Genomic DNA, 12,947 nt, shown 5'->3' with positions numbered 1-12,947 from the left:
TATTTAAACTTTTATCTTGCATATTATGTCCTAGAAGTCTTATTTCATGTGCATTTTAAAGTGTGCATTGGTATAATATTGGAAAATCAAACTCTGTGCTATAGACAAATGATTCCGGGTAAAGAAAAAATTTATTATAATGCAGTAAGAACAGTCAGATGAAAAATACACCTTTACTGAGGTGTATGCAATTTACAGTGTGCAGTGTGTGCAATTTGAATAATACCAATTTATATTTTCCCTTACCTTTCCATGATGTTTCTTTTTTAATTTGGCTGATACCTTCAGGCTTCAGGTATCATTCACTTCAAAAGCTGTAGGTTTATTTCAGAAATTATTAACTATGAGCTACTTCATTGCTTACACTCTGGGAATAACTTTTCTCTTTTTTCTCAGGCAAAGTTTGATGAACATTGTTGACTGTTGCAATACGCTTGCCTGTTTTTTCTTTTCTTTTTCTTTTTTTTTTAATTTTTTAATTGAACTCCAGGCAGATATAGAACAGCAGCATTCTGGATGCAGCAAGTCTGTGTTAGATATCCATTCAGCCTATATTGACTTTGAGTTGCGTATTTGTGGAGATGGGTAAAGGTCTTTTATTGCTGATTGACTGGCCATGTATGCTTTCCTGTTTGAGCCTTTCTTTTTCAGTAGAGAAGGGAGAAATGACTGTGGGGAGTTATTGTAGACTCTGTATTAAAGAAATGGAGAAGAAATCTTTCTCAGTCACCTCTAAAATTCTGTAGAGAGTAGTGTTCCATGGGGAGGAGTAGTGCAAAGACCATGGAAAAATCATTAATTTGCTTTAAGTATTAGTGGAGGGAGATACATGCCTAGGAAGCCAGGGAGAGATGAAGTAACACATCTAAATAAAATAGAAGTGTTCTACATAAATGAAATGCAGGTATTGACAATTACAAAGAATGATGTTTCCTGCTTGAATGAAAATCTTGGTTCTTAATGTTTTTAATTTGTACTTGTACTTTTACGTACTGATATCTCTGTTGTATCAACTGATAATTTCACAGACCTCTTATCAGACCATGATGTATTTAGGATGTTACAACCATAAAAAAATGTAATGCAGACGTCGTACTCAGGTGTTTGAAGATGAGAAGGAGAAATTAATTTACAATATATTCCTTTAATTTCCTTTAAAACGAACTTGTAATTGGGTCTACAAATTTGTTAAGGATTTTGGATTGAACTTTGAATATATACATAATATAGAATACAATATTTGAAAACAGAAAAAACATCTTCTGACACTGACAGTTTTTTTCTTACAATTTTTGCCTAACTTTTTTGTGCATACAGTACAGATAAGGCCGGGCTGTATTTGCAGGGATTGTATGAAGGATTTAAATATATGTAAGAAATTGCTAATTTTTTTAAAACAGAAGTATAGATTTCTCTGAGAAAATAATAATTCTAATTAATTTTATTACATTGCTTAACTATAGTGCACTTTCTGCCAGGCTTGTCAGTCCTTTGTTCAAATAAAACGTTGACAACATTGTTGCAAAAAATAACAATAAATGAATAAACTTCTTGTAAGACACTTCACTGTAGGGTCAGCCTAAGCTCTCCTTGCACTTACTTTTGTTCCTGCCCACAGGCATTGAATGTCTGACCTTGATTTGGTGTATTTTAAATCTGGGCTTGTTAGTCCTGTTGAATCCTGTTGAGTATTAAACAAAATACCCGTATTTTCAACACTAGAACTGATAACCTGCCTCTTTTGTACACTTAGTGCAGACTAATTAATGTACAAACAGCTGGGCATCCAACAGTAATACTTGTAGTATGTGTTCCCTTAGTTCACCTCAGGTTCTGTTTTCTTGCTGTCTACTAACTCCTTCCTTCAGTTCTAGAAACCATCTACAAGTTTATATAAACCATTTTGGTATTTCAGCCAGACATGGCATACTGCCTGTTGCATCAGCAACATTTTTTACATTTCCTAGTGACTTTTCTGTTCAAGAAATCTATTCCCTCAGACTATGAACCACTTCTGTGAGATCTGTACAAACTGTTAGAGACATTTATCTGTAATCAAGGGCTGCCTCCAAGGAACTGGTAGAAGAAATGTTTTACTGGACAAGGCATCTGGCAGAGAGATGATGATATTTATCAAGAACCTACACACGAAAACCAAAGATCAGAATTCGCAGTCTGGCAGCTAACCAGTACCATACCTCTTTTGGTGCAACTTTACTCCAAGTTCAAAGGCTGTTTGCATGCTGGATGAGCATTAATCTTCAGATGATGATAGTATTTGGTCAGGAGAAAGAAAGAAAAATGATGCAACTGGGTCACTGACAGTGCTGGAACCAGAAGATACAAGGCAGGTGCTGTCTGTTTTGGAGCCTAGCCAGAATGAAGTTGGGCTGCAGATCGCAGGCTGATTTATGAGAAGAAATGGCACGAAGGGAAAAGACTTCTTGGAAAAATCGGAAACGAAACAACTGGGTAAGAGGCAAACTGCCGTTTATAGTGTAATTTTGTGGAATATTTTACAAAATAACAGACCTGCTTTTTGATCAGTTTCTTTACTATAGTGAGCATGATCTGTGCTGTGGGGAGGTCTTTTCATGCATACCTTCAGTTTAGGGCAAAGGACCCTGTCTTTTCATGATTCCTAGTGTGTCCCATGCTCCAGGCAACGTGATTCAGCACAGATGCCAAGTGTTTTCTTCAGAAAAAGTGTAAACATGCAGGAGGTGATTTATTGTGGGTCACTGCTGCAGATATATGAAACAAAGACAATTAATACAAGCTAAAGAACACTCATAAACTCATAAGAAGTGACAAGTACATATGTATCTATGCATGAACTATTCTACGAAGCTAGTAATAACCAGAAACTGATTATTAACTCCTTTGCATGACATATCCTTCCATTTTGTTCTTCACACTTTCAATAGTTCACACAAATACAATGTTTGTAGGTCATGCTGTTGCATTTCGAAGAGAGCTGTGAAAGGCAAAGATACATTTGTGGTGCATCTTGTGATGCCTATGACTGCATCTTACTTAAAATCCTATTTGTTTCAGCATAAATTTTAGTCCAGTCTAAATAGTGAGTCACAATAACTTTGGGGGCTTTAGAAGCTACAGATGCTTCAGAAGTTCTTAGCTAGTGTTAATATCCATTCTTTATAACAGAGCAAACTGTAAACAGCTGATGATTTTTAGGTTTGTGACTGAAGCAGGTTAGTGGATAAGGAGTAGCAGAAACTATTGCAGAAATTTGCTATGTTCAGCATGGACCATAAATTGGACTTTTTGGGAAATTACTTACTTCCTCATCTGAGAATACTTTGCAGCTCTGCTCCTTCACTCCTTCTATTAATTTAATTAATTTTCTCATCAGGTTTAAGAGAGCAAAGAGTCTAGAGAGGAAAGGTTTGCTTAGAAAAATATTTTTGTTTTCTTCTCATAGATTCCAGCAAGTTCATATCTCTGTGGCCTGAGATAATGTTAAAGTTGCATAACATTCACCTGCTTCCATCTATCAAGTTCACAAGAGCCAGTTTTTCACTTAAAGACAGAACATCTGTAAGACTCTTGCCACTGTTTTTTGGAAAGTAACAGATGACAGAACAAACTTTATTAAAGAGATGAAAGAGAATGCATTATCCATGGACATGAAAGCTGCAAAAAGATAGCAAGACAAGCATTTCTTTTTTTTTTTTTTTTTTTTCCTAGACACAGAACTGACCTGTTGTTTTCATTGTTTTTCAGGGCCGTTTATCTCAGCAGACACAAGGACCCAGAGACAAAAAGAAACAACGCAAATGGTCGCTGGATGAGAATCTGTGGGCGCAGGAGGAATCTGTTGCTTAAGGACAGACCCAGCAGCTGAGCAGTCTGCTGGAATGAGAAGGGAGTAATGAACAGGAAGCAGAAGTGGCCACCCCTAGACACAGATGAAATCCAAGCTACTTCTATGCTTTTTTTCTACTATTGTAGCTGTATCCAGTGGACAGTTGTGGGAGTAGAATATGCCTGTTCATGGTCGATGCAGTCTCTGAGTGGAAGAGCATATAGAATCCTATGAATTCTGCTCATACTGCGTGATACATGGATTGTATTAGACAAAAGCTTAGTTCATGCGGTGCTGTCTTCCCTACCACCATCCTGCTGCTCAGACCTTTTTTTTTGACATGTTAAGATAGAGTTTCATTACCAAAGAACAGACTAGGTTTCAAAATTTGCAATAGCTTCAGACACCCATCAGTCATATTGTTATATGATGTGAACAATATCACATATTCTTATGTGATGCAAATAAAATCTCTGCTTTTCCTAATGTGAGAACACCAGCATTTCTGCTACAACTTAGAGTCATGCACCATGAATCCCATGCTGATGTTTGTGAGTTTCCTGCCACTGTGAACTCAGACTTGCATCACAGGAAGGTTCCTTTCCAGTTTTCAAAATCATAAGTATTTCAGGTATAGGGACATAAAGCTATTTAATATCGGAAAAGCTTTATTGGAATTTGGCTGCACTCCTGTTTTGGAGATCTCAAACTTTGCATTTCATTTTCTTGCACTAAAATTCTCTCTACCCCACCTCCTGTACTTACTGTTTGATTTAAAAAATACAAAAATGTAATGTTTTTAATTCATAGCAACATTTAATATTAAAATATTTTCTAGACTGTAATGTTTTTCTATGTCAGACTATCTGTGATAAGTGAAAGCCTTAGCTGGGATAAAAGGGAAAAATTGCTCATCACTCTAGGACTGGTGTGCATGGTCTAATGTCAAGGGCAAATAGGCACTGGTAAGAGGAAATGAGGAATTAGATATCCTGGACCCTTGAAAAATAAAGGAATGGTTTTGACTGTTCGTGGGATCCTGTATCAATTCATATGACAAGAATGAGTAATAATTGGAGTTGTAACTTTGCTTGACTCGGTTCACTGGAGTTACATAGGCATCATATATACTAAAATTACAATTAGGGACTACTAATACAGTGTTTAGACAGAACTGTAATGTCACTTCTTATTACTCTTCAGTTATTAGCAACTATAAATATCAGGGATGCTCACAGTGCGGCTAAATAGGATACATATTTATATGAGCTGATTAATAAGAGACTCCTAGCTCAATTTATTGCTATTTTGAATTGAACTTGCCTTGTGTGGGCTGAGGTGGATACAAAACAGCAATTTCAAGCTGTTCGTGTGATATAAATGTCATTCTTGTATGTAAATCCAAAATTGCAATCTTTAAATGCCCTGCTTGCAACTGGAGAGAGTAGTTTTAGCTGCCTTTTACAAGAAAAGTATACCCTGGCTTTTGCAGTGGAACAACTGGAGGCACATCTGTGCCATGCACTGGAATGTACTGCATGGACACTTGAGCTAGTGGACTCCATACACCATGACTGTGGACCAGAAGTGTAGCCATGTCAACATAGCACAATACTTGTGTTAAAAAGCATGATTGAGGGGCCAGGTTTAATGTTGTTATTAATGATAATTTAGTGACTGACCTGTTATTTCCACACAGTGTTGCCTTACTGAAGTCTGTCACATCACAGGAGGCAATTCAAACCAGGGCATTCAGTGTGCATCTGCCCCCTGCCAGTCTTTTCTGGTTGTACAGAATTCAGTCACCCACTTTCCTCTCCCTTTGACCCAGTGGCAGAAGAGACTGAAAAAGCTTCATCTTAAATTACCTAACGCTGTTGTGGTTGAGACATTTTCCTCAGATGTCAGACTTGGTTTCAACTTCTCTCTCCAAATCAGATAGTGTGAGTGGGATTACAGGCATCTTCTGATCTCTTAGGCATTTGCCTTAGCTGTTGAACCTGCCCCCAAACATCTCATTTCCAGCTTTCTTTTTGTGTAGGGCCTTATCTTACAGGCCTGCTCTGAAAATGCCTACCATATCAGGCACCACAAGTGGGATAGGAGGGAGAACACCAGATTTGAAAAACCTGCTGTCAACCCTTCAAGCAACTGAACAGCATCAAGACTTAGCGAGTTTTGTGCATGACCACCTGCAGAAACTTAGATGTCCAAGGACTTAACATGCTATAAGGTTAGGTACTGAATGGAATTTTTTAGCATCTCATTGGCACCTGAAAGCTAGACTTAATCACTTCGGATGGATTCATCTCACCTGTCTTTAGACATCCACTGTGCAGATACCTGCATCTGACTTTGTCACTGCAGCCTTGCTTTTTTTTCTCTGCAAAGAAATAGGCACATTTAGGGCATGATTCATCTGACCTATTTTATACATTTACATGAAACTCATCCTTATTGTGACACTTTTGTGTTTAAATCCTTGTGATACCTAAAATATGTTGTCTAATGATGTCTTTAAAATAATTTGTAAATAATTATGCTTTTACAATATTCAGAAGGGTTCAATTAGTAGGCTATCAATGATGTATTCATATTCTTCCTAAGGAGAAAAACCTTCCTTTGTGTTTAAGTAATTTAGTTGTAATTCCAGTTTTCTGCAGAAATTATTCAGAATCTCCTTGTGTTGGAAATTCTGATATGTCTATGGATATTGTGCTCTTTTGCTTCAGATAAACTTCGAAGAAGCATGCCTAACCTAGCTCGGATGCCAAGCACCCCCGCCATTAACAATAATGCTAGCTTTGCTAGTTCTTCAGTCACTGTGAGGAACAGTCAGAGCTTTGATTCCAATTTACATGGAGCCGGTAATGGAATTTCAAGGATACAGTCGTGTAGTAAGTACCTAAATTCTTTATCTCTGCATAAGGAACTGATAAGAGTTGTAAACTACATATCCCAGTCACTGATCCTCCGCTTAATGAAAAACTAAAAGAAGACTTTGTATCCCTTTTGCATTAACTCAGGATTTTCAAAGTTTTTTGGAAAGCAAATTTTGGCCAATCTTGTAATGCAGTATTGAGAGTTTCATTGCCTCCTTTTTTCTCTGGCCATTTGTCTTGTACTAAACTTAAAATAATATAGCAATAATCATTATTATTACTATTAATTATATAGAAGCATGATATAGAAGAATGATACAGAATTGCAATAATGCAATTAGTTCCTGTAAGCGTACATTTTTAACTTTGGTATTGGATTTTAAAATGTTACTTGTATTAGTAGTTTACACGGTGCTGTTTTTATGGTGCCCTGTATAAATATCATCTTAAAACACAGGACTTCTTTCCTGTTGAAACTAAGCCACTTTGTTCCAAGCAAGTGTGTTAAACAGAGAATTAAATCCTTGAGTATAACATATCTGTTGAGTGGGAGAGTGAAAGTGACTCTGTAATCGGTTTATTAAGGTGGCTTCTGGACTGGGGGGAATGTTGAGTATTGTTCTAGTGGATGTTGAATCATTAATGTAGAATGTCAACAAGAGACATCAAGAGCCGAGCTTACTTTTTATAGCACAGTGGTTGTAATAGTCTAGCAGGAAAGGAAAAAAGTGAATTTCATTTGACACAAGCAAGAGAAAAATTTGAATGTGTGCATCTCACATCCTGTGAGATTTTAGGGAGGATAAAGTAGCAATACATTTTCCCATGGGTATTTTCTTTTGGATCTGGGCAGAATTTACAAAGTACTTTAAAATGATATAATTGCATTCTTTTTAGGCAAATATACTTTACTGCTGGACGTATTTAATTTAATTTTTGCCCAGTTCTGTTAGAAGAATGGAAATGCCTGTCCAGATTCCCACTTTGAATATCCATGGTAGTTTGCTGAGGTTTTAATTTTATTTACTGTTCTAAAAATATTTTTATTCATCTATATATTTGCATGTGGGTATACATGTATATATATGTGCATAAAATGTGGTTTTCTTAAGCATATTTATGGGAAACTTTCCTTATAAGTGTCTATATTGTTTTTTTAAAGAAAGTGTGTTATGATAAGAGTTCTGTAACTAGTACTAGTTACTGTAACTGTACTGGTATTGTTTAATTAAACCACACATCTGTATTCTCTCCTGAGTCTTTCTATGGATTTAAGATGCCCCTTTCAAAGACCCAGAACAGAACTGGCTTATGTGTGGTAGTTTAAGTGCTTGAGGCCTTTGACAGTTAGCTTTTGGTACATGGACTCTGAAAACGGATGTGTGTCTGAGGTACACTAGGGGGCAGGATTGGGTAGAAAATCTCCATATAAAGCTTTTGGAACTGGTAGCTTTGCTTTAAATAATAGTTTATGTAAAATTGGTGGAGTATGTTGTCTCACTTAGGACCTTTTTAAAGCCTTTTCGTTGGTCTAATCTAAAGCTTAGACATCTGTTAAGTTTTATAATGCTTTAATGCTATATTCATTAAAGAAGTAGTTGTTATTACAAACAACTTTACAAAAATCTAAGTTATCTAGTAGTAATTAATTTGTATCTTCAATAATTTCTCCCATTTAAAGCTCTAACTGGAACGAAAATGGGTGGATGGAAATAGATGGAATTAGTTTACCTATAATGACTAATGAAACATCTTTGAGAGGAGAAATAAGGAAGAATAAAGGGTGGGATTCTTGGTTAGTATGGGGATGACATAGAGTATTTTATTTTTTATGCAGTGTTACTGGATGCAGTATTGGATCCAACGATTTTTTCAGTAATTTATAGTGAGCAAGTAAATAACATAATGAATGTGGCTATACAGACCTGTCTAGAAATTAACATTACTACATGTTGCATATTGACCTTATTTCTTTCTTTCCTACCACTCTTTACAGTTCCCTCACCAGGACAACTTCAACACAGAGTTCACAGTGTGGGACATTTTCCAGTGTCTGTTAGACAGCCTCTTAAAGCTACTGCCTATGTAAGCCCAACTGTACAAGGCAGTAGTAGTATTCCGGTATCCAACAATTTACAGTTATACTCTAACACTGGAATCCCAATGCCAAACAAGACTGCCAACCAAGGGATTGTAGGGCGCAGTGCTCTTCCAAGACCATCGCTGGCCATCAATGGGAGTGGCATACCCAGAAGTAAAATTGCACAGCCAGTTCGAAGGTAAGAGTTAAACAGGCCTCCTTTCCTGGGTAGCTAGTTTTGGCTTAGGTAGCTTTTTTTTCTTTTTCTCTCGAGTATAGAGCCAGGCTATGAAGGAGAAATGTTTCTAGCTCCTAATGCTGAGTCACTGAGCAGATGAAGATTTCTCTCCACAAACAGCAATAGGCAATGCCTGCTGCTAATTCCTTGTAAGCTGTGATACTTGATAAAATCTAATTAGATTTAAATCTAATAATTAATGTAGATCAGTAAGAATTGATTACCACTCATCAGTAAGAAATCAAAGCAGATGGAAATCTCACATCATTTCCATATGTGACTTACCTTCTTCAGGACTTCAATTCTTGTGTCAAATGCTATTTCAGGGTAGCAGGATGAGCATTTTTTTGAGAGTTCCCAAATAAAGAATTGCCTGCCCATTGTTGTAAAAGGCTACAGATTGTAAAAATGCACATTTTGACATTATAGGATCTTGAGGGAAGATAGTAAGGTCTTAGGTTGCAACCAACATCTTTTAAATTCCATCTGAGGAACAATAGGCAAACAGGAAATCCTGAGGTATCGTGTCCTTTCAATGAGCTATACTGTTAAGCAAATGCATTTTTGCTTTTTGCAAGAAAATTTAATGTCCAAATTATTTTTTAGTAAGCAATAAAATAAGCTTGAGGAAACAGACTGTGATATAATCACCTAATCACGACTGGGAGTTGAAATAAATTCTTAGCTGTATATTTGTATGATTAGTAGGTGATGAAGTTTCTCAGAGAGAAACTTCTGTCAACTTATGTCAAACTCTTCCAAATATTTCTTCCCTTTACATGCATTCTGTCCCATTGCAAAGACCCACTGTGTGACACCTTGGTTCTGTTTTGGGTGAGTTGTCACTATTTCTCATCGTTTTTCTTCTTTTTGCTTGATACTAGCTAGATTCAGAATAAGTTCAATTGCTCACATTACCTCTTCAGTTGAGTTACTCAGGGATTACACCGATGTGACTGACAACAGGTTTTGACCAACCGCTGATAAACTGTGATAAAGAGCTGTCAGATTGCTTTTTTGAGGAACACTGTACCATGAGATTTCTATTATAACCTCTTTGCTCTCTGCTGGAACTCTCTCTGTTAGAGTTCTTTATAGTAGAGGGTATTTTTTCTTTCTTTTTTTTTTTTTTTTTCTTTTTTCTCTCATCTTCATGTTCTTCTGCAGAGCTCTTAAATCTTTCATAGAAACATGTAAGAAAGACAGAGACTTTCTGGGCCATGAAGACCAGTCCCTTGCTATTTTTTAAATTCTCATACAACAGACTATACTAAACAAAAATGTATTTCACCATCTGAAAACTCTCACTTACTGTACTTTCAATACTACTTTTATTAGAACCTGATTGAAATCAGTAACAAAGCTATTTTTAGTGCAGAAAATTCAGACTCCTGTCTTCTCACCTTCAAATATACCATTAGCAGCATCATATGCGGCCCTAGGGCGAGATCAGTGATCCTGGAAGATATATTATGTTTGCACTGTGTGAATGACAAGTTTGTAGGACTCTTTAAAACACTGACAGATTGGAGCTCAGCCTGGAGCTCTTTAAGACTCCCTTTTTTTAAAAATATGGAAAATAAAGGTGATTTCAGTTCATACATAATTTTGGAAGAAATTCAGCCATGAGAGAGCCATTTCCTCAGCATTAATTTTGTCACTGTGGTCATTTCTAATGAATAGCATTTCAGATTATCAGTTCAAGAGTCTAGCTTCTATTAGTAGACTGAAAATTAGAGAGTATCTTTGGTCATAACTTGATTAAAAGTAGATTTTTTAAGAAGTAAATCGGATATTCAAGAAGAAGTGCACATTCAGAGCAAAACTGTGTCTTCATTCCTGTGGCTAGACTATTAGATAACCAAGTTATTACTATTTTAGAAACTTAAAGTAGGTTGCTAGATACCTTAGATAGGCCCTCAGTATGTGGAGCACAGGACCAAACCTTTGAGGGAGTGTTTTTGATCATTTGCAGTATAAAATGGTAATAGCCAAAATAACTCATTATGGCTAAATATTTATTGCTTTCCTCCTTACCATCAAAGAGCTACATGCATCCAAAAGCAGAGTAAAGAAATTGTAAGGGATCTGATCCATCTGTCCTTGGGCTTACAAATGAAGTACTACTATGTTTTGGTGAGGGGAAGGTGGAAAATCTGCATTCTTGCAGTTGAATGGATCCACCCAGTCCACTTTCAACTCCACATTCCTGGCTACTTCCTCTCCTTACCCAGGAGAGTGATGTTGGGAGTGGCATGGGCTGCTTCCCTAAAGGAAGGAGAGCTAAGTGCAGAGTGTGATGGCAAGGCAGTTCCGCAGTACCCAAAACAGAAGAACAAAACACTAAGAGTGACCAGAGTCGGTCCAGATCTACAGACAAGTCCACAGTGATGAGGCGGGTCCAAGATAAAGCCAGGAAGTAAAGTCAGAAGGTTGGGGCTAGATCAGTGAGGTACCAGCCAGACACAAGCATGGCTGCAATGTAAATGCAGCTCCTAAGTGAAGGTGGGAGCTTTGCTTGTTTCTGCTGCCTTGTGTAGTAGCAAGTCACTGCAGTTCAGCTACCCTAAATTGATGATGAGAGAGTAGGAAGGGACTACTGACCACCTAAAACTTTTGTCTCAGACTTTTGTAGTATCATTTTGACAGCTTGTGCTTCGTTGGCAGTTTTCAACTCTTGAGTGTGTTTTCTTGTTCACTCCCCTGTAACATAAGTTCAGTTCTGGTTAAGTAGCAATATTCTTGCCTTTGTTTTCAATTTAGTTAATTCTTCTTTACTTTTCATCCTCCCTGTTTTCTTCTGAATATTGTTAATCATACGTTCCTTCTTTTTATTTCTGAAAGAAATAAAAAAGTGAAAGCACCAGTTGTAGGTAGGTCACATTTTCTGAAAGAAATGGCAGGTTGCATTTTATGCCTCAAGTAGATGGTTTTATAGTAAAGGTAACAAAAAAATAGTGGAATTGCATAAAAGCAGCTTGATTAGACCACCCTAAATTGAACTACCTTTTGTATTGGAGGTTTTTGGCCACTAGAAAAATAGTTGTAGTAGAGAGACAAGAATCTGTTCTGGTTAGTATTCTTAACTTCCTGGTTCTGTCTGCCTTACAGCTCGCTTCTGCCTTCTTCCAGCCTAGGGCATTTGAAAAGGAGGGGACGCATGAGTAAGTTACAGCAATTACAGCAAAAGGCAAAGAGAAAAAGAGAACGAACTAGAAGGAAGCTTGAGAGATGGTTTTACAAGGAACATTTCCACAGAACTGGGACAGTTTATTTTCAGCAAAATACAATGCCACTAAAACAGGATGACCACAGACAGCCTGTCTAAAATATGGTGGCCAGAAATTGTAGGTAGTCTGTCTAGCTACCAGCGAGTTGACTGTTACGTCAGAGTGGAGTGTTACATCATTGTCTTTGATTTGATTTGAAATAGTTACCTCAGTAGTACTTGGAAGTTTGGAAGATGGTCAACAAACATTTTTTAATTAGCCTTTTTATTAGGGCCAGTTGCAGCCTGGGTGTGTGAAGGTGGTGGTGGTGGGGGTCCTGGAGGATATGATCTTTCACATGAAATAATGGCTTCCTTTGTCTTTTTTTGGTCTGTTTAACAGTTTTCTTCAGCCGCCAAAGCCTCTTTCATCACTTAGCACGATGCGGGATGGGAATTGGAGAGATGGCTGCTACTGATGAAGAATACAAGAACAATGGAAGAAAAATAATGTGGATTTCATTACCCAGCTGGCTGGGTAACAATGATTTGGGAAGAGAGGGTCATACACTATTATTTCCCCAGAGATTTTAATATGTAAACATTCATAATGCAATGTCATTTTTAGAAAATGAACATCTTATTAAATACTAAATATTGCACTTAGCCAGTTACCTGAACAGCTGCATTGTTATCAGACTAACAATGGC

The 12,947-nt window shown here is 37.1% G+C and overlaps 1 protein-coding gene across 3 annotated transcripts in view; it reads left to right on the top strand.

The window, feature by feature from the left end:
* Positions 1–12,866, top strand: part of SLAIN1 (SLAIN motif family member 1) — a 47,497-nt gene extending 34,631 nt beyond the window's left edge. For all 3 annotated transcript variants that reach the window (XM_062576032.1, XM_062576022.1, XM_062576013.1), the window contains 3 exons: positions 6,562–6,726; positions 8,708–8,990; positions 12,641–12,866. In XM_062576032.1, the coding sequence (XP_062432016.1) occupies positions 6,562–6,726; positions 8,708–8,990; positions 12,641–12,716 (524 nt within the window). In that variant the 3' untranslated portion in view covers positions 12,717–12,866. The remainder of the gene's footprint in view (positions 1–6,561; positions 6,727–8,707; positions 8,991–12,640) is intronic.
* The last annotated feature ends 81 nt before the right edge of the window (positions 12,867–12,947 follow it).

The sequence above is a fragment of the Rhea pennata genome, chromosome 1 (assembly GCF_028389875.1).
Source record: "Rhea pennata isolate bPtePen1 chromosome 1, bPtePen1.pri, whole genome shotgun sequence".
Classification (NCBI taxonomy): domain Eukaryota; kingdom Metazoa; phylum Chordata; class Aves; order Rheiformes; family Rheidae; genus Rhea; species Rhea pennata.
Note: the sequence above shows the minus strand (reverse complement) of the source record. Positions and strands in the feature narration are given on the sequence as shown.